This window comes from Triturus cristatus, chromosome 7 (genome assembly GCF_964204655.1).
Source record: "Triturus cristatus chromosome 7, aTriCri1.1, whole genome shotgun sequence".
Classification (NCBI taxonomy): domain Eukaryota; kingdom Metazoa; phylum Chordata; class Amphibia; order Caudata; family Salamandridae; genus Triturus; species Triturus cristatus.
The window spans coordinates 57,773,382-57,796,045 of record NC_140590.1 but is presented as its reverse complement, the minus strand read 5'-3'; the positions used below and the strand labels follow the sequence as shown (position 1 = coordinate 57,796,045).

Sequence of the window (22,664 nt, the reverse complement as noted above, 5' to 3'; positions counted from 1 at the left end):
CATAATTGGCGTACCAGAAAATGTGGGTGGGCCTGCCCCGGACCTTTTCATTGAAGACCTCGTCAAAAATCAGCTGCAACCGCGTGGATTGTCCAGTTTCTTTTCTGTGGAAAGGGCGCATCGTGAGCCTGGCGGGAGGCCCTAACGAGGCCCTCCCCCAGACCGATTCTGGCACGCATCTTCAATTTTCACGATCGAGACTCCATTTTGCAAGCGGCAAGAATCGCCCCACCGATTCGCCTGGAAAATCAAGTAATCACAATGTACCCAGACTACACAGCCGCTGTCACTAAACAACGACGAGGCTTTATGGATGTTAAAAAAGAATTGAGAGCCAGAGAGCTGAAATATTCCATGCTCTTCCCAGTGAAACAGAGTGGAGGCGGAAGGGAAGTCATTGTTTTTTGTAACACCAGAAGAAGCCCGCGACTGGCTGGACGGATGGCGCCCAGAGACGAGACCCGTGAAACCCAGGACCCAGCAACAAAACAGATGCCAGGAGTCACAAGGATCCAGATCCGCAGAATCCAGTGACAAGGGGGATTGAGCAACCCAGCATTGCAGTTCAAGACTCTCTGTAGCCATTACCACATTCACTGTCCGTTCTCCTAGAAAGGCGCACTGACTTTTCGACTTGCCCATGGCCCCCATATGGGGAGCGAATATGGAAAATACCAGGCCCCTGTGGGGGAGAACTGTGTTCCAGGAGAAAGACAGAAGCCATTGTGGAACTGTTACATAGACGGGGCCTCCGACGCTCTCGGACGGACTCTCACCCCCCACGCAAGTACTTGTTATGGGATTAAAGCACTCTGCTCAGTTGGGGAGGCGGGTAGTTTGGGATCCACCGGGCAGGGAGGCAGGGAGGTGGGAGGGGAAAAGAGGGACAGTTCTTGCTTTTCACTTTGTTTTGGTTCTGTTCATCAAATGGCATTCACATCAACAGACAATGTTAGGCGCTGCACGCAACTTCATACCCCTGTAAAATTGCATACGCAAATAGCACATACTAACCCACTGACAGACACCCCAGCCAACCCACTCCGAAACCCCGAGGGTATGGGCACCCCCCTCAAGGTGCTTTCTTGGAACGTGAACAAATTGAGGGATAAGATTAAGAGGGGGCTCGTCCTCCAATACATAAAGCGTAAATGCCCAGCGATAGCCCTACTACAAAAGACGCACCTAACGGGCTCTGCCACTAAAGCCTTAGACCGATGAGGATACAGGATGCAGTTCACTCGGAATTCACCCCCGGCTCCCGTGGGGTAGGGATTCTGCTCAATAAACGTTTCCCGCTGATATTCACTGACTCCAAAATGGATGATCAAAGGCGCTTTGCAGCACTGACATGTCAATGGGAAGGGCGTTCCTACAACCTAGTTTCAGTCTATGTTCCACCGGCACTACACCAAACAGCCCTCCAAGCGTTAGGCTCCTTTTTGCTGTCCATACCTGCGGGAGACACCATTATGGGGGGGATTTCAATGAGACTACGTAGGTTAGAAGAACAATAGTTACTTACCTGTAATCTGTGGTTCTCCAGTATTGGTGTCTTTCATAGATTCACATGCCTGAATCATTCCCTGTCGTCGGAGGGGAGTCCCACGGCACATAAAAAAGTAATAATTATGCATATAATAACCAAAAAACATTGGTAACGTAAAACCAGGAAGTAAAATAGCCTAAGCTATATGAAAAAAGCTTCCACACCTATAACTATCACAGTCATTCTATACAGTCCAAACTGCAGCCAATCAGGCAACAGCACCCACCAGAATGTTCTCCTCAGAGGCTCAGGCTCTCAGATTTTCTCGCACAGGAGTGAACTAAAGTATAACAGCCTAAGCAGCCTCTGAGGGGAGGTGGGCGGGTTGCATGTGAATCTATGAAAGACACCAATACTGGAGAACCACAGATTACAGGTAAGTAACTATTGTTCTTCTCCAGTATTTGGGGTGTCTTTCATAGATTCACATGCCTGAATCAGAGTAGATAGCAGTACGTAACATAATGCTCATATAAGACGCTGTTTTTATATCATAGTCAATGCACATTATCAAACGGTATAACTATAGAGAAATACAGGTGTTTCAACATATGCAGAACAATTTCAAGATATAGAAACAGTATGGAAAAAGCACCTAATAGAAAAGCATAGTGGAGGAGGGAGAACAGAGGCTCACCTTATTTGAAAAGATTGCGGAGAACAGCTTGTCCCACTGATGCATCTGCATCGCTTGCGGCTTCAAAACAGTAGTGTCTGGTAAAAGTGTGTCTGTTGGACCATGTTGCCGCTTTACAGATCTGGTGAAGAGGCACACCGGCAAAAAGAGCTGTGGGTGAAGAAATTGCTCTTGTAGAGTGCGCTCTTGGGGTTGCTTGCAATGGTCTTCCCGCTTGATCATGGCATAAGCAAATTGCAGCAGAGATCCAACGAGCAATGGTTGGTTTTGAGTCCGAATGTCCTTGGCGTGGTTTGCCATACGCCACAAAGAGTTGGTCTGATTTGCGTATTGCTGCTGTCCGTTGTAAGTAGAACTTGAGACATCTTTTGATGTCAAGGGAATGTAAAGCCCTTTCTGCAGCTGTGAGTGGATTTGGGAAAAAAGTCTTTAAAATTATAGGTTCATTAAGGTGGAAATCCGCAGGGACTTTTGGCATGAACTTTGGGTTAGTGCGCAGCACTACAGATTTAGATGTAAATTGTAGAAAAGGTGGATGAATAGTGAATGCTTGAAGGTCACTAACTCTTCTGGTTGATGTTAAAGCTAGTAACAAGGAAACCTTCCAAGAAAGGAACTTTAAATCCACCTTGTGAATAGGTTCGAAAGGGTGCCGCATTAGTTGTGTAAGCACTATATTAAGGTGCCAAGAAGGAGGTGGACGTCGAATAGGGGGGAACATCCGGAACAACCCCTTGAAGAATTGTTGAATGACTCTTTGAATAAAGAGAGTTAACACCATCCTGCCGAAACCTTGAAATTGCCGTCAAGAACACCTTTAGAGTAGAATGGGAGAGGCCGGATCTTGCTAATTGAAGAAAGAATGGTAGAATTTGTTCTGGTCTTGCCTGAATAGGGTGGATATTAGCAGATTGACACCACATGCAAAACCTCTTCCATTTTAGTTTGTAAGTTTTAATCGTAGCAGGTGCTCGAGCATTAGCTAAAACCTCCTGACAGTCCGGAGGAATATCTAAGTGTGCAAATTCAAGGTGTTGAGGAGCCATGCCGCTAATCTCAGCGATGCTGGGTCCAGATGACAAATTTGTCCGTTCTGGATGGACAGAAGGTTCGGAATTGGCCGGAACTGGATGGGCTCGCACTCCGAGAGGGGGAGAAGTTCCGTAAACCAGTACTGGCGAGGCTACCTGGGAGCGATGAGTATCATGCGGCAAGGTTGTTTCTTGATCTTGCGCAGAACTCGTGGAACCAACGGAATCGGTGGAAAAGTGTAGGCATATATTTGTGACCAATTCATCAAAAACGCATTTCCGAGTGAGTCTTTGTGGGGAACCCAACTTGCAAAGGATGGGCATTTGCGGTTCTGGCTGGTTGCAAAGAGGTCTAGATCGGGATGCCCCCATTCTCGAAACACTTTGATTGGGGATGGTTGATGCAGTTCCCACTCGTGGTTTGATGTAGTGGATCTGCTGAGGGAATCCGCCAGAACATTGGTGACTCCTGGGACATGAATGGCTTTGAGGCTGATCTTGTGACGAATCGCCCAATCCCAAATCTCTTGTGCTTGCTGAGATAATAGGGCTGACTTTGTCCCGCCTTGTTTGTTCAAGTAATGCATACTTGTCGTATTGTCCGTTCGTATTAGCATGGATGTTCCTTTGATGGCGGTTTGAAATGATTTTAGAGCCAAGAATATGGCTCGTAACTCTAGAAGATTGATATGCCACCTTTTTTGTTCCAAGGTCCACCTGCCGTTCACTGTCATCCCTTGAAGGTGCGCCCCCATCCCTCGAGGGAAGCATCTGTGGTTATGGTGAAATCCGGCATTTCGACTAGAAATGCAGATCCTTCTCTTAAGTTCTCCATCTTGCTCCATCAATGAAAGGCTTCCTGCATCCGAAGAGTGATGCAAACGATGTCCTCGAACGATCCCGAAATCTGGAGCCATTGAAGGTTGAGCTCCTCCTGCTGTGGCCTCATTCTGTAACGGCAGTTGGGAATTAGAGGAATGCAGGAAGAAATCATTCCTAGGAAGGATTTGTACAAACGGACTGAAACGCACTCTTTTGACAGTAAGGAGCGCGCGAGGTTCCAGATTTTGACTTGCCTTTCTTTTGAGACAAAGGCGTAGGACAGTTTTGTGTCCAGTGTTGCTCCTAGAAAAGTCTTTCTCTGCGATGGAGTTAGATGAGACTTTTCGAAATTTATGGAAAGACCCAGAGACTGGAAAAGTAGCAGACACTTCTGAACATGTTCGGATTGTGTGTGGAAAGAATTCGCCTTGATAAGGCAGTTGTCTAAGTACGGGAAAATTTGAATGCCCTGCAGGCGAAAATGTGCGGTCACTTGCGCTATGACCTTTGTGAATACCCGGGGTGCTGAGTGGAGTCCAAATGGAAGGACTCTGAATTGAAAGTCTCTGCCAGCCACTCTGTGTCTGGGAAGGATTGGCACATTAAGTAAGCGTCTTGGAGGTCGAGGGTGGCCATGTGATCCCCCGCCGAAAGTAATTGTAGAATTTCTTGAAGTGTTAACATTCAGAAGGATAGCTTTTTAAAAAATTTGTTGAGGGCGCGAAGGTTGAGAATAGGGTGCCACTCTCCTGACTTTTTTCGGATGAGGAAAAATCTCGAATAAAATCCTGTTCCTCTTTGTAACAGAGGGACTTTTTCGATTGCTCCCTTCCGGATCATCTGATTTATTTGGGAAAAAAGCTCTTTGAGATGAGCAGGAGGTGGTCCTTTGGGAGGAGAGTTTGGGGGGGATCTTTGTGAATTCCAGAGCATGGCCTCTGGCTACTATATCCAAAACCCACTTGTCTGTAGTAATTTTGGATCAGTTCGAGTAGAAGTGGGATATTTTTCCTCCAATTCTTGTATGGGGCAACAGCAGAAATGGTGGCAGTTGGTTGACCTCATTGTTTTTTATTGGACTCCCGTCCACAAAAGGATTGCTTCCTCCTTGACTGCGAATAAGAGTTACCTCACTGTCCATAAGATTGCCGCCTGTAGTTTTGGTATCTTTGATTAGTTTGGGAGGATTGATAAGAACGTTGTTGATTATATCCTCCCCTGTTGGTGAAGGATCCACGTCCTTTGGCACCACGAAAAGACGACTTTCGAAATTGCAGCTACCAAGAGACCTCGCCGTCTCTGTATCTTTTTTAATAGCCTGAAGGGCCTCATCAACATGTTGTCCGAACAGAGACTCTCCATCGAACGGCATATCGAAGATCTTTGTTTGGACCTCTTGACGGAAAGATGTTGACTTCAGCCAACCTTGTCTTCTCAATACTGCTGCACCCGCCAATTGTCTAAAACCAGTAGATGCCACATCCACGGCTGCGTCGATGATTTCAGCCGAGGTATATTCTCCCTCCTGTAAAATCTTCAAGGCCTCGGACTTGGAAGGCTCCGGCAGCATATTAATGTAGGGGGAGATGTCGGACCACATTTGTCGATCGTATCTCCCTAATATGGCTAGGGAATTTGCAGCCCGAACTGTCGTCGCATCCATCGTGGAGACCTTTTTTTCAATTGAATCCAATCGTCTGCCATCCCTGTCAGGCGGAGCTGATATAGGAGACGAGGGGTTCCTGGCCCGTCTCTGCGCCACTTGGGCGATGACAGAGTCATCTTTAGGCTGACCGATGAGGCATGCCCGTGAATCGCTTGGTGCCTTATATTTTTTGTCCAACCGAGGCAAGACTGCTGGAAGGGAGTTTGGTGTCGCCATGATTTTTAAGCCTTCTTGCCAGATAAAATCTATTATTGGAATTGTCCTGATCTGTTTTCTTGGTTGGACCTTAAAATCGTAAAGAAAGCAGTCATCTTTCTTTGCCTCCATAGGGATGAGAAATCTCTTTGTTGCCCTCTCCATAAGGAGATGAAACTTCCAATATCCACCGGAGGAGAGTCCACGGGGGCTGGAGCGGACGGTGACGGAGTTTGGATTTGGTATTCGTCCCACTCCAACAACACTGAATGGTCATCCACCTCTCCCTCTTCCCTGTCATCATCAGTTGTATTTGCATCATGGGAATGACGAGATGGCAGTGGAGAAGGTGGTCTGGGAGATTGGAAAGAGGGTATGGGAACCCTTGGCATAGGGGTAGATGGAAGAAACTCCGCCAATTCTGATGGAGGGAAACGCCGATAATAGTTCTGCAACATATATTGTAAATTGTTCAGCAATTCTAAAGGAATTTGTGCTGAAGGAACTGTGACCGGAGGTGGAGCTTGAGGCTCAGTATCTGGAACATCCTCCTGGTCGTCATCCTGGTATTTAATAAATAGTTCTGATGGACACCTTGCAGTGCAGAATCTGTCATCCTCTCCATATTCATCCTCCTCCTCAGAATCTAATAACTGTTCCGGCAGCTTCAATGGTGACAGGGCTTCCAATGAGGAGCAACGACGTTGAAGTAGAGAAGCCGCTGGCGAAGGCTGGATGGATGAAGCAGAAGCCGATGTTGCAGTCCAAACCTGCAAATCTGTACAGGAAGATAAGAGAGGCGTCGACGAGTGCGCCGGCGGCAATAAGATGTGCGCTGATGAGGAAGCCATCTTCGACGACGAGGCAACTTTCGTCGACAAGATGTTAGCCATCAACGAGGCAATCTTCGTCGACGAGGAGGTCGACGACGAAGAGGCAATCTTCGTCGACGAGGCAATTTTTGGCGTCGACGAGTCAGTCTTCGTCGACGGGGTAGCCATCGACAACGCGGCAGTCTTCGTCGACGAGGTGGCCGTCGACGAGGAAGTCTTCGTCGACGAGGTGGGCGTCGACGCAGCAGTCGCTGACGAGATTTTCTTTGTCCTTACTGTCAATGGAGCGGAGACGAGAGATGAAATCTCCTTCGTCGATGAGGTGGGTCTAACAGCCACGTAGACCAGCGTCGACGGAGACTAAGCCGATGTCATAATCATCTTCGGTCTCAGAGACGAGAATGTAACGTCGACGTTGATGTAGCGTCGACGACGATAATCGTCTACGAAGGAGCCGTCGACGACGGCATGTTTACCTGAGGTAATTCCTTGTCAGGAAGTCGTTTAGGTGCCAGATACTTTCCTGACTTCCTCGGGGGCGTAGCAGGCTTAGATTTGGAAGGTGGAGAAGCCTTCTTTGAAGAAGTAGAAGAAGAGAAGCCAGAGCCTTTAGCAGGCTGAACTTTCCTCAACACCTTTGCCCCAGGAGAAGATAATTCTTCATCAGCCATCCTCTTTCTGGAGGATACAGAGGACCCAGAGGCTGCACTTTCTACCTCAGATAAAGGGTTATCTTTGTCCTTAATCTTCTGTAGCCACAGAAGTAGGCGCCCTTCTCTATCCCTGAGGGTTTTCTGAGGGAAGGTCCTGCAGATCTTACAATCCCTCACCTCATGTTCCGGATAGAGGCAGTAGATACACTTCTTGTGAGGATCTTCAGAGAATAGCCGGAGCTTTTCACAGCACAGGATTCACAAGGCCTAAAGAGAGAGCTCTTAGAACTTGAACATATGAAGTAAGCAAAAACCCAGAAAAAAACTGTGAAGTACTGAGCAGAGCTTAGGGAGAAAATCTGAGAGCCTGAGCCTCTGAGGAGAACATTCTGGTGGGTGCTGTCGCCTGATTGGCTGCAGTTTGGACTGTATATAATGACTGTGATAGTCATAGGCGTGGAAGCTTTTTTCATATAGCTTAGGCTATTTTACTTCCTGGTTTTACGTTACCAATGTTTTTTGGTTATTAGATGCATAATTATTGCCTTTTTATGTACCGTGGGACTCCCATTCCGACAACGGGGAATGATTCAGGCATGTGAATCTATGAAAGACACCCCAAATACTGGAGAATTTCAGTTTCATGTACAATTCCAACGGCTAAACTCAAAACTAAACAAATACCTCTCACCTGGTGTGATGCAAGGTACACATTTTGCAAAAAAGCAGCTGTGTTCAGAAGGACAGGAGCACGCCACAAATATGAGAAACCGGCCCTCTCATACAATCCTCATATTCTGTGCTATATCTGGTCATCGCTTATGTGAAAAGACACACAGAAGGAAGAAAAAAGTATCTCCCAGAGAGCCAAGCCTAGGACAGTAGTAAGATTTGGTGCATAATTGCTGCTTCAGGTGAGGCAAGAAGGTGCTGGGAGCAAGAAAAAGATATAGTGGAGAGAAAATGGAAGTGAGATGGGGAGAGACAAGGAAGGAAAGATGCAATGGGCAAGCGGGAGAAGTGAAAAAAGGCATAGTTACTATTGCGATTTAGCCAAGAACTATGCTGGACATGGAGGACTGTATTTAGAGTAGTGGTTTAGTTTGTGACTTTGCAGTGCTCAGACGTACGGGATTTGGGCCCAAATTCTGTGCCTGGGTACACCTTCTATACCAAAAACCCATGGCACACGTTGTGGTCAACGGTCGCATCTCGAAGGACTTCCCTCTTGGTAAGGGAACAAGACAGGGCTGCCTACTTTCCCCTTTATTATTCGCGATGGTCCTGGAGCCGCTAGTGGCTTGGATCCGTCAAGACCCAGTCATCAAGGGGCTTAAATGGATGATGGGATGGGAAGATCGCATATCGCTATAAGCGGACGATATTTTATCATATATGACGTCTCCAACCCGGTCCTTAAATTGCCTCCTGGATATTTGCACGTCCTATGGCAAAGCATTTGGCTACACTATTAACTGGTCGAAGTCATTGCTAGATATCCTACATGCCCCCGCCCATCCCCCCAAAATTACCATGAAACTGTGAAATCCGGATAGCGGAACGGGGTTTCAATGACCTCGGAATTTATATCACCCCCCCAAGCCGAGCACTTCACAGAAGAAAATGTCATGAAACCCCTGGCCCGCTTCTGCCGAGATGTGAAACACTGGCGTTCTCGATCACTTACGCTACTAGGCAGAGCGGCCCTCTTCAAAATGATGGCTCTGCCCAGATTTTTATATGCCCTACAGAATACCTCCTTTCATATCCCCAACTCCTTTTTTACATTGATAAATACTGAAGTAACCAGGCTCTGATATCTAATGTTGACTCGACCCTCTGACCAATACTGGGAGGTTCTTGGAAAATCACTGTCTCTTTATTTCTCCATCTTGTCACCATCAGTGTATTCAATGCGATGTAAACAATCAACTGGTTAATTCTGCTCACCTAGTAGAAAATAGAGGCAACTGTGTACAGTGTCAAATCTGTGCACTGACTTACAAAAAAAGCATTGAGTTGTTCTGCTCATACTCACATGTGCCAGTCACGATGTGGCCCCCTTTGATGGTTTTGGTGTTGGCGTTGCTATGAATGTAACGGCAGAACTTCTGAGTTTGGGTCACAAAATCGGGTTCCAGCTCATCGTCTTGTAGAGTCTCAATGATGGCCAGTTTCTTCTTGTTGGCTGGGCAGTCAAACACAAAGCACTTACGTGTGGGGAAGTAACGTCGAATGTACTGCTTGGGCATGTTTCTTTTAGAATCTGCGTCTGAGGAATGAGAAAGACCAATGAGGCAACCTTTGGGGTATCACAGTGGGCAGCAGAAAAAGCAACCTTTCAAAGTAACAAAGAGAACTTAAATATCAGCTCTCGAAGCCGAGCATGCACCCCTTGAGGAAGGAAAGGATCATAGATAGCAGTATTGTAGATTTGCCTCTAAACTATAGCCCACCACACTTTGAGACACTCAGAGGATTAACAAATAGAACAATAAGTTTGTCATCAATGTACAATAAACCAGTCAGGTTTCGACTAGAATATTGTGTTCAGTTTGAAGACATCACTAGGGGAATTTTCCCAGTTTGCAGATATCAATTGGGGTAGCAGCTGCAAACGTTGGCTTTCCCTTTTGTACTACTGGTACTGTTCTTGCTACTCCTGGTGTCAGAGGTCAAAAAGGCACCAGCAGGTTTTAAAAGTAAAGATGGCTCTAAAATCCCCATTTCCATACTCGAGCTTGCACTGTTTGCTCATCTCAAACACTGTATGTACGTCTGACAGCCCCATGTAAAGTATTGTAAGTTCCCTTCTCTGTGTCTAGACAGCCAGTGAGTACAATCTTAGATTACTGGTGAGCCAGGAAATCAGACACCATTGTACTCTCTAAAACTAACCCGAGATCTTCTTTGTAACCTTCAGTATTAGGGGTGGTGAGGCTGAGCTGTCAATGCTTACTCTAGAAAGTAGCAGGGTTGAAAATTACACCCTTTGGTGCAGTGATCCCATTCAGTGTTCACTTTCAGCTATTTATAGGTATTTATTTACACATGAGAAATGAATGAAAGTGAAAACGAAGAATCCTATAAAATACAGCAGAAGGTCCTAGCTCATTGGAATAGGGACAATCTCCAGCAATACTCATGTTTCGGGTATTTGTTTCGTTTACAGACTTAATTCAGTAAAAGTAAAGGCACCAGAAAGAATGTTACATGTGTATTACGTTACTCACCAAATATCTGCCTATTGCAATCAAAGTCTAGAAGCTGTATAGATGAGTAGAGTATAAGTAGGTTTAATAGATCTTAGTTTCGTGTAGATAAGTAGAAAGTAAACCCCATCAGGAGCAGCATCCTGCCATATCTCCAACCAACACTCCAATCACACAAACACTCTGCATTCTAGATGACCTCACACACTGGGTGAGCAGCAGCAACCTGGAACACTGGGGAGGATGTATTAAGCTACAACACATCTCCTCTCTTTATATATAAACAATACAATTTTCCAAAAGAAAATATCATATGACGTAAGATGGTAATTGAGGAAATCCTCCCATGACAATGGATACAATAATGAAGAAGAATCGATGAGATGGCATGGAGCCACAACAGGAAATGGCACACAACACATCCCCGCCACCCTTAGGAAACAACTAAAACTTCAAAAGGACGAAGAGCAAAATGTCCAACAACAACATATTACCACCCCACGGAAACAAGCAAAAGAGATCAAACAATAAAAAAGCTGATGGTTTATCCAGGTTGCCACTACCTTGGTTTGAGGTAGATAAAGTGGAAGTTGAATCTTTTGAAAGAGAGGGTGGCGAGGCTTTTGAAGAGGAGTTGGTTGAAGCGAGCAATGGAGCAATCTATAAACAACTATGGCAAGAATGCATGTCCAAGGATGGAGTTTTACAACAGGGTATGGATTTGATTGTGAAGGGGGGTAGGCGTGAAAGTACCCTTCCGGTTGCTGTGAGGTCATTTGTAAAAGTCTTAGATGATTTATCTATTTGTGGTGAGAATGTAATCATGAAAGATGATACATTTGCCCCTCCACAAGAGTTGAGGTTTGCTTTGTTTAAAATGGCTCATGAAGGTCACTTGGGTCAATCTCTTACCAAGAAAAGGATACGAGAACATTTTTGGTGGCCTGTCACGGACCAACAAATTTCTGAGTGGGTGGAGCAATGTGTTGACTGCAGAGAAAGTGAGAAAAGATTAAAGATTGGAGGTCAAGCAGAAATGGGTGTGATAGAAGACCCTGGTTTGCCGTGGCATGCTGTGTGTTTAGATTTTATTGGACCTTTAGGGTGTATAAGTACTGAGTTGAGATCTGGCATGGGCATGGCTGAGGTTTCCTCAAAATGGCTTGTTGTGATGTTTTTGCGTGAAGTTAGCACAAAAAACACCATCCGTGTGTTAGATGAGATTTTTAAGGAACAGGGTTATCCGGTTAAGTTAGTCACTGACAATTGCACTGAACTTACGTCAGTAGAAATGGCCATGTATTTAAAGGCATGTGGGATTATACACTCAAGCACCTCATTGTACAACCCACAGGGAAATGGCATTGTTGAGCGAGCCAACCGCATGGTAAAAGGTGTTATCCAGATGGAAATTGAGAACAGGGTGAATGTGAGAGATATGGTTGCTGATTTGGTTTGGGCTTATCGTACCACAGAGAATAGAGTGACTAAAAAAAATCCTTTTTGTATTATAAGAGGACAGAAGGCTAGTACAAAAATGGTGCCGGTTTGGATGAAAGGATGTTTGGGTTTGGCAAACTTAGAAGGGAACAAAGTAAACCAAGATGAGGCATTGAAGCAGAGAAGTGGTATAAAAGAGAATGATTGGGTAAAAGTCAAACCTGGTCGCATAGGCAGTGGTCTCACAATGTTTTGTGGTTCGTACAGGGTAAGGAGTGTACATGATGGGTATGTTATTTTGTATAATGGCGAAAAGGGAAATATGAGGAGAGTGGCACTTTACAAGAAAAATGTAAGATGTGGCGGGACCGAAGAGTTTGGAAAGGCAAATGGTACTTGTAATCCTTTTATGTTGATGAGTGATGAAGATGTGTTGGGTGGAATGTCAAGTAATGTTACAGGTAATTGTGGTGATGGTGTTGGGAGGGTCAGCAGTAGAATGCTTTCTCAAAGGCCCAGGTTTCCATCCAGCTATCTCCAAGATGATGTGTGTGGTGACATGAGGTAAAGTTGTACCTCCCTTGTCTGGATTTTTACATTTTTGCTTTCAGGATGTTGTACTTTGTTTACTGGCCACATTACATAATGTGTTTAGAGTTATACAATGTGTTGTTCAAATTAATTAAAGGGGAGAAGATGTGTTGTATTTAGTTGAGAGCTTATCTCTTTAAGGGGGTATTCTAATACCCAAGTTCTAGCGTTGTAATGCTTGATGACATAGGTGCATTCCTGACTGGTCAGTTGTCTGCTGGCTGTTAAGGGATCACCAAGGCCGTGTCTTCTGTGCATCTAATAAATGTACCGTTCTTCACATTTGGATCAGCTTATTATTGAATGCAACATTCACCCAACTTATCGTCAAGTTCTTCACGCGTAGTTTCTTTCCTAGATCGTTACCAGTGTTGCAATCAAAGTCCAGAAGCCGTAGTGTAGACGATAAGTAGGTTTATTAGATCTTAGTTTCTTGTAGATAAGTAGAAAGCTTAACCCCACCAGGAGCAGCATCCTGCTGCCCAGCCATATCTCCAACTGACTCTCCAATCCCATAAACACTCTCTACATTCTAGATGATTTCACCCACCCGCTGAGCAGCAGGGACCTGGAACATTTGGGAGGATGTATAAAGCTACAGCGCTACCCTTTGTTCGAGTTTCTGAGTCCTGGAAGTAAGGAGGAGCATCATGGGGAATTAAAATTTAAGCAGAGTCTGCTGAAAATCTACCAAAAGTGTTCAAAAGCAAAACCGTTTTGAACACTCAAATGCAGCAGAGTAAACAATGATTGGTTATGTCCATTTTCCTGTTTTAGGGGATCTACTCCAGTGGTAAGGACCAAGTAGCTGGAATCAGTGGCATTAAGAGGCAGTACAAAGACGTTTACGGGAGAAAAGGTGTTTTTTGTTTGTCAACGTAGGTTATGCGAAGGTTGCAGGTAAAGTAAACAAATATTGTTTTAGAAGAGATGAGCATGAGAGAACAAAAGTGTTGTGTCTGGTTTATGGTATAAAGCATCTTTCCTGCTTCTCTGCCCTTGCTGCTCAGCCAGTGTGAAGGTGCTGTGGAATGTTGGTGTGCATGGTGATGTGAGGATGCCTGGATGTGGAGTGTCAGTTGGAGTATGGGCTGAGCAGCAGGGGGCTGATTACAGATCTACATCTAGCCCATCTAAGAACAATAAACCTTCATCTTGATTCTACCCATCGGCTTCTGGACTTACTACATTACAACAAAAAGTCATCCAGTGTTTCTCAGCTAGAGGCATTCTGAGACTGTGGATTGGATATTAGGGGGAAATTTGGGAAGGAAACTGTATTTGCCCATCGTCATCATGAATATTATAAGCGAAGTCAAAGACAACAAGATAACTATCAAAAGGCTAGTGCACAGGGACGAAGGAGAGAGCGAATAACCAAGCCCTAGTGAACTCTGTGGCGGAGGAATAGAATAAAGTACCGTGAGAGTAGACCATGTTTAGTACTTAGTTTATAATGCCTATACTATTGACTACAGATTAAGCGTGTTGTAGTCAATGTATATATTACAGTGAAGAGGCTGGGGAGTTGGAGTATAGAAGATGGTTTATCATAGTAAGAAGATGTGATGAACTGAAAAAGACCAGTTTCAGTGCAGTGAAGAGTTAAAAAAATACAGACAGAAAGGGGCTGATTATGGTACAGGTGGTGCGAAATTAGATAGAGGGGACAAAGAAAAGATGTGACAAGATTTTACAAAAGACAAGACGTGACAATATTTTACAAAAGAGGGGGATTCGTCAATTAGGGCGATATGTTCGGTTCAATTGGCTAGCTGCAGATTCTTGGGAAAAGGTGGGAAAAGGGAGATTTGAAGCACCGAGGATAAGTACTGAGGGAGTAGTTGAAGGATGATGTCGGACACGACAGGAAGAACTATGAAATGTTACGTTTGATTTGCAGTCCAAAAGGGCCAGATGGCGTACAGGAGAGGTTAGCATTCTTATATGCATGTATAAATTCCACTCCGGATGCGGGACAGGAGATAGACTGCTAGGTTGTATTTGTTAGAATGACACTGGCACTGAGGCTGATTGGAGCAAATCCAAGCTCATTTTAATGTTCGTGATCATGGAGAATAAATACGCTGCACAGTGTAATGGGTAAGTAAGAGACGAGGAGAGGAGGGTTTATGGTGCACGCAAGGTATGGGATACATAAATCGGTTTAGTAAAAAGTGGGACTCAACTGTATATGAGTGTGTGACGATAGAGTGGGTGCATATTAATGATGGCTCAGAGTAAGCAGAAATTGCCTTAAAAGAGTCGAGCGTGTTGAATTGTTACGTTTAAACTCTAGAAAGATGCAAGCTGTTATGGAAGGCTAGAGTTTCTGTCACAGTATCACGGCCATGAAATAATGACCCAATGACTCCATGAGGATGGCAGATGATGACAATGTAGGTTGAAAGGAAAAAACCACTGTGCGGGTTAATTCTGGGAAAATGCTGTGACACAGGTGCCTACAATAAAGGTAAGGCTCTAGGTGGGTTCCCGTAACTGCAACAGATGATGGACAGAATGCTGAATGATTCAAACATTCTTCCCAGTCAAGAGATCTGGGTTAAATCCATCGTTCTTTTGCCCACTACGCCCCCCCAGTTTGGATCCTGCCATATGCAAATCAGTCTTGACCCTATGGCTCATGGGAACAGTCCAGACCGAACTGCCAAGCCAGGTCCTCCCTGGACCGGAAACAAGCATCTCCGGACCGGTTTCGGGGTATGTCACCCTTCATCAGCCAGGCTAGCTTGAATCCAGTGGGACAGTGAGCAAGGGACCCACGTCTGGGCATACCCATAGGTGGGTTCCCGACCCTCTTCCAAGTAGGCGGGTTTTGTTTAGGTCTGCAATAAATAAAAAGATGATAGAAGGCTTGAATTAATCTCAGCCACAAGTGGGTGTTCAGGACGCATTCCAGTCCATCATTTTTCACCCACTATGCCACTCCTGACAGAGACTACTCATATGCAAACAAGTTAATGCAACAGTAACAGTCAAGCTCAAACTGCCAGCCCTGGTCCCGTCCAGATATGATCACAAGCGACGCTAGACCTCTACTTATCAGTGATACAAAGCTTGAGTCCTGTGGCACAGTGAGCAAAGTTTTCTGTTGTGCAACAATAGGTATGCTCAGTTGTGAGCCCCGTGTTCACTGTGCCACATGACTGAAGCTACTCCTCTCTCACAAGGTTGAACTAGGCTGAAATCAGTCTCTGGTTGCTTTTTTCCTGTTAAGATGAGGTCTGGGGTGGCAAAGATTATCAATGCAAGTCCTTCCTCTTCTCTCGCGCACATGACTTACAGCACTGTCATGCGGAGGTAGGGACTCATTTGAAGGGAGAAACAACCTTTACAACAAGTTTTTTTACCATGCTGTGTCTTTACCACGCATTTTTTAGCACGCATGTTTTAACCCCATGTATGTTTTCACAGTGCATGCCTATACCACGCCTTTAAGGTAGGTTGAGGCATTGTGCGGGGTCTCCCCCAATAAATACATTGTTTTTATATATATAAACAAATGTGTGGTAATGGCATATGTTGTAAAAGCATATGAGTTGTAAAAAAATGCAGGGTAAAATATGCATGGTTAAGGCATGCAATGTATTTCCCTGCGTTGTTCTGTCGTAGAGCCAATTGAAGTAGTGGAACACTCTACCTGGATGCAGCTTCAATGCGTTTTCCAGGTACTCATCCTCATTGATCGCCCTCCCATTCAGCTCCAGGCCCAGGGTGAAGTCACGTACTGCCCACACGAATGCTGGAAAGAAGCTTATGAACTCAGAGTCCTCTTCTTCTAGGGTACCCTCACTTCTGGCAGACCTCACCTTGATGCGTTCGGTCAGCTCCGTCACATAGCTCAACACGCTGGTTAAGGAAAAGATGTCCAGCTCCATCTTGGACACAAAAATAGCACGTGGAATTAAGAGGTGAGTTGGTTAACACATCGACATACCTACCCAACATAAACATGGTTGGAAGTAAGACAGAAATGGCAATGCAAATCAGATTACTCCCCCTCCCCCCCATGTGAGAAATAATAATATTTTTCATAAAAGAGGTTTAAGCCTCTGATCTGAAAACAAAAAGAATAATTAAGATCACATAAATATAGACATTTAGGTTTTACAAGTATAGTCCATGCTTGAGGCCTGATTTGTAATTCCTGTGGCACTGAAAGATTACTGAGCAGTAGCTATGGTGGACACAGTTATTTGGCATTAGTCTTTCACTGCCACAACTACTAATACACTCTCACAGAACAACTAAGTTTTAGGTACTTAACCCACTAGGGGCAGCAAATTCAAGCAATCAATGCTTACCATAGGAGGTGGTAGTGAGTTGAAAACAACCAAAGCAACACATGGTAAATAACACTAACACAATGTCAGTCAGAGCAAATACAGGTCAATAAAATGAGGCACTTTAAATATTATACACACAAAACCCAAAGATGCTAGCACCTCCTAGAAGGTACTTACTAGACAATGGTCATTGTTATCATATAGCGAAAAGATTTGGATGTTCTCTGTAGCCTTTGGAGAACTTTCAGTCAAAAGAGGTAGATGATCTATCTGTCGTCTGTCCTTGTTTCGTGCTTGGTTCAGGTGTAAGAATAAAGAATGGCTACATTTCCTAGTAGGACTGGTTATAACTGTAAAAGGAACACCCCTCCACCATCACAGATTTGCACCAAAATCAATCAAACTTAGTTTGAAAGTCAAAAGGCAAGTTCAAATATTTTGGTGTCCAAATTTAGGAGGGGGCTACCAGCAATTCAAACGTTCGCCAGCTTGTAATGTCAAATTGTTTTTCAGGGTCCAAGAGTACCTTTGAGATACAATATCCCTAAAAACCACTGGGCCAGCAATATGTGTTCAAGGATCACGGTGCCCAGCTGTAGTCTACAGAATATAATATAACACGCACAGCACAGTCTCATCCATTGGGACATACTTAGACTCAGTTCCAAACTAGTGGGATGCAGAGAAAGTATTTCGGGTTAGTTTGGGACTCTAATGAGATATAACTGGGTCTCCCTAAAGTCATGTAGGCACAAAGCAGGTTAGAAACAACGCAGGCTCACAGCATCTGCACTCTTGGAAAGCCTTTTGAGTACTTCAACACACATGACCTCTTTCAGTACCTTGGTTGGTCCGGCCAGCTGGTTTGCAGAGCCACTGGACTCCCTTAAGGTCTTAGTATATCGAAGTGTGCAGTGTGCACCACTTCGTTTCAGTCAACCATGCCTAGCAATAATATTCTTGTTCTCAAGGAAGCTTCTTTCCTTAAGCTTGCGAGTTCAGTTCCCTATTCTTTAGGGCACTTAAAGGGTGTCACCAGTTCCCAGGACCCTCGAATGATGCACGTACACTCTTCGAGGTACAGAAAAAATATGAGTTAGTAGATCAAGGGGTAGAGTCAACTAAAGATTGAAATGATCCTATCAGGAGGAAGTGCATACTGCTGCCCTGCCCTCTTGATTCTAGGCTTTCTGTAGGTAAGGAGAGGACAGAACAGTCCAACCCAGAAAACACACTGTTTGAGATTGTGCTCAGCCTGCATAGGTCATGTTTTTTTCTGGTTCTAGATTACGCTTAGCACAACAAAGAAGAATGGAGAAAAGTGTGAACATCACTGGTATGCCCATATAAGCAAAAGACACAGATGATGGAAGGAATGCAGAGCAAATCAAACATTCATCCCCAGTCAAGAGATCTGGGCTAAATCCATCGTTCTTTTGGTCACCATTCCACCCCAGATTAGATCCAGCCATATGCATGGGAAAGGTCCCGCCCGAACTGCCAAGCCAGGTCCTCCCTGGACCGGAAACAAGCATCCAGGGACTGGTTTATCATCTTGTTGTGTTTGCAATGTTCGCCCTAAGTGGCCAAGGGTATGCTTAGATGTGGGCCCCTTGCTCGCTGTACCACTGGATTCAAGCTAGCCTTGCTGATGAGGGGCGAGACCCCAAAACCAGTCTCAGTATGCTTGTTTCCAGTCCAGGGAGGACCTGGCCTGGCAGTTCAGGCTGGACTGTTCTCATGAGGAACAGAGTCAAGACCGATTTGCATAAGGCTGGGTCCAAACTGGGGTGGCATAGTAAGCAAAAGAACGGTGGATTAAATCCAGATCTGTGACTGGGGGTTGAAACGTTTCAGCACTCTATCATCTTGTGTTTGTTATACCCTTGTAAGCAACAGTGTTTCATCCTGACATCAGAGCAGTATAGTGTCATGGACAAACCACATCAAAAATTAACTAGAATCAACCAGTCTCAATATTGATAGACCCTTAAAAAGAAGGCAACATGGACCCACAAACCTCAGGCCTGTGCAGATGCCACTGTGATGCAGGACCACATAAACCACCATCCAGCCAACCAACCAACCAAACGCCCACTGGAGCTTTCTTCTCCGACCGTCCTTTAACATGAAGTCAATGTGGACCCAGCAGTGATACTTTCATGTCCCCTTTCTGCTGTACATTGATCACTCCCAAATGGCTTCTTAGCCCAGAGCAAAGGGCAGATGGACACAACAAGAGTGTGCTTGGCCATGTTAGGGCCTTGTAAAGATCTACTCACTTAAATGTTGCCATGTGTGTCCTCTCCATATCTCAATGGATGCTCAAATAATCTTGCACCTATTCCAACTCTGTATGCCACCCAAGCACACCCAATATAACCCACCTGTCAATGGTAAAGCAGCCAACATCTACAGGGCAGCTTCACCAAGGTACACAAACATCTTGCCAACTTAGTTATCCACAACGATGTGGTAACCGTGAAGAATGCCATGTTCGCCCTTCTGGCCATTGTCACTGTTCAGCTCATCCCATGACCCCCGGTTCTCAGATGATCCTCCGTGCCAAACCTCAACAGCGTTTATCAGTACAATAACTAAACCACAAAATAGGAGATAAATATTATATTTTCTCAATTAAATATGGAGATTGATATCAACATCAGCCAGAATGAACCTCACTGCAAAGATTATCAAATAGTACAGTGAGCAGATAACATTTATGTAAGCTAGCTAAAAGGAGAAACTTCACATTTTACGATTCGCGTGAGAAAATCTAACCAACAGCACACACAGGCCCACATTATGGGCTCAGTGTATTTTGTTGTGGGGGTATTGCCGGCGGATATTCCTTTTCAGGTTGGTTATCCTTGCACCAGATTCTGACCAGAATGGTTGAACAAACAAACAGACCTGGAAATACTGAATCCTTTACTTGTGGTTTTCCCCGATTCAGGGGAGAAAACTAACGACATTTCTCACCTACTCAGAGAAGGCAGAAAGTGTTAGAAGGTAAACTGGCTTGTGTTGGGGTCACGGGGTAGGATAAGTCAGGGGCACCTTTGTGTTAGGGCGTTGTCTGCTTGCAATTGCTTGATTTCAGCTGTTGGCTGTCGGTGGGGCCTAGAGATACTCATTTTTGGAAACCGGAATTTATTTCTCTTCATCAGACATTAACCGGGAGCAAGAAAGGGGAAAACAAACACAGGGAAAAGAAGGAGGAAGAGAAAGACATAAAAACCATTGTAAAGGGCAAAGAAGGAGCCTGCTCGAGTGAGATAAAGGGGCGGGGACGGTCTCATAGTGGATGGATGACCATAAGGTGGGTTCAAGACTACGCAGCCTTGGCATTGGGCGTGCCAGTGTTCAAAAGTACCAGTCAAAAGTTTCTGAGCAGAGCTTTGGGCACTGGCACTAATTCTAATACAAATTAAAGACTATTGCTTGTCCATGTATGCTCTGGGCCGGGAATGGGGGGGGTGGGGGGGGGCACCTGTTGTGTCTGGCAGGTTTGTCTGTTCCTAACGTGGGTGTTTTCCGGGTTACGTTAGGCAGAGGCTCACAGGACACCAATCCAATTTCTCTACTCCAAATGATTAGTTGGTGTACGTGCACTGCCTGAAGCGGGGGGAGAGGGGCAAAGAAATTCTACCAAGTGTGACCAAGATTAAATTGATAGCACAACAAAACAGCACGAGTTATGGCCTATCTAGATGGTAAGACCATGTCGCTGTATCGTTAAAACTGTCCAGAAATAGGGAACATACCTATCCTATATGGACATTACATGTAACAATCTATTCCTTCTACTTCTAATCGGTGTTGAATTAAAAATAAAAAAAAGAAAGAAAGAAACAAGATAGATTAACTGCTGAAGTAAAGTGCCAGCCTGCTTAACTATGTCAGCAGTTTCAACCACTACTTTTTAAAAGATACTGTTAAGGACTCTCCAAGACCACAAAGGTTGAGTAGGTCGGAGTGCACTCCGTTGACTTACTCTGGATGATGCCACTGGCCAAGTCATGGTCTCTGTAGAGCCTGCAGAGTTGCCACTGGCCAAGGCATGGTCTCTGAAGAAACCGCAGGACTGCCGTTGGGTCCATTCGTAGGATGAAGAGAGCAACGCAGTCTATTTCCTCTGGATCTGAGAGGTGATTTTGTTGCCATAATGAAGGAGCAGGAAGAGAGTGGTACAAAGCCATGTATGAGTGTTCTGTGGGAAGAAAGGCCGCCGAGCTACGTGCAGAGCTCCACGATAGTGAGCTCTAATCCCTTGTGTAGCACCTCTCCAATCTATCACAGCTTTCCTTTCTTTCAGGATTGAAGGCTTAAGCTTGTAGTCTGGATTGGCGAAATCGCTTCTACTACAATGTGTGCTGTTGTCACAAGCAAAGTCCTACTGGAGGGTTTTTGTGCCTCTGGGTTTTTCTACAACGGGCCATAGTTTCACTTTATGTCATTATCATAAACTGGAAAAGTAGCTAGCAAGAGAGCTTGTCCCATATTTCAGGTCAAGAATTACAGATCTACAATTAGAGCTTAACGATGCCCAAGATGGGTCAACGAATATACCGAGGCCTCGGAAATGAATAAACCCAAATGAACATATATCCGTGGTGGAGGAGGGAGGATGTGCTTAATGTAGACTTACTGCCATGATTTAAAATGGATGCATATTGATGTTGCTGGAAACACAAGAACTTTGTGAACAATGGAGGGATGTGAATTGTATGGTTGCCTTCTATATGCCAAATGTTAATTTGATGTGTACTGAAATTGAGAAAAAGTTATTAATAAACACATTAAAAAAAAAAAAAGAATTACATATCTACGGAACGGCTTCTACCATGGAACTTAAGAGCCACTGATTCATATTTTCTTTCCTCTATCTCAGTAATGAATGTCTCTGCCAGGAGAACATGCAAACGTATATTTAGTAATTGCAAGAAGCTAAAATGTTTCACTTAGGCTGACAATTAATACGGCATTCCAATGTGATAACCATGCTAAGCAAGAGTTAACGTTAAAAAGTTAAAAATGCTGATTTAAATTTAACAGGTGTCATCCTTGAGCAAGGGTCAACTTTTGATCATTTGTTAGAAACACTACAATTTTGGGAAGAACCCCATCCCATTTCTGAAAGATACTTTGCATGATGATGGGTCCTGTCCTTGCGACCAACATTATGTAATGTTGGTTATCTCACAGGGAACCTCGACTGCCTTCAGATATGTCTCTAAACCACTGCACATCAGGACCTGAGTTGAGTGTAGGAACAATTCTTGCTTAATTGTAGTTGTCATTGCCTTTTTCATGGACGCACACCAAGGTACTTCAGAAAGAACTCCATGTATACCGGTGTATACAGGTAAAAAAGTCTGCATTCCTGCTGCCACAATCGACTGTGTTTCACCACTAGTCACCCCTGAGACTGGTATGAGTGTGCTGTAGTCACCTTTGACAGCTTTACTGTCCACTGTAAAACCATAAAGCACCTCCAGTGAAGCTGCATCTTATTGCTTCATTGAGGGAATAACCTAAAGCAGAACTGGGTGGAGCAGGGCAGAGTTTCCGGTTTCCATGCTCTACCAGGATAGTGCCTGGGGAAACATATAAAAACTTATTTTTTAAATGTTGTTCCGATTGTTGATGCACTCACTATAATGAAACCATTTCTGGCAGGTGAAGAAAACATAAAAGATGACTAATGAGAAGTTGTTAGTATACT

The 22,664-nt window shown here is 44.6% G+C and overlaps 1 protein-coding gene across 6 annotated transcripts in view; it reads right to left on the bottom strand.

The window, feature by feature from the left end:
- Positions 1-22,664, bottom strand: part of LOC146808799 (guanylate-binding protein 7-like) — a 343,610-nt gene that overhangs the window by 51,186 nt on the left and 269,760 nt on the right. For all 6 annotated transcript variants that reach the window (XM_085615617.1, XM_085615619.1, XM_085615616.1 and 3 more), the window contains 2 exons: positions 16,291-16,490; positions 9,425-9,658 (listed from right to left, as the gene is read on the bottom strand). In XM_085615617.1, coding sequence (XP_085471743.1) covers positions 9,425-9,658; positions 16,291-16,490 — 434 coding nt within the window. The remainder of the gene's footprint in view (positions 1-9,424; positions 9,659-16,290; positions 16,491-22,664) is intronic.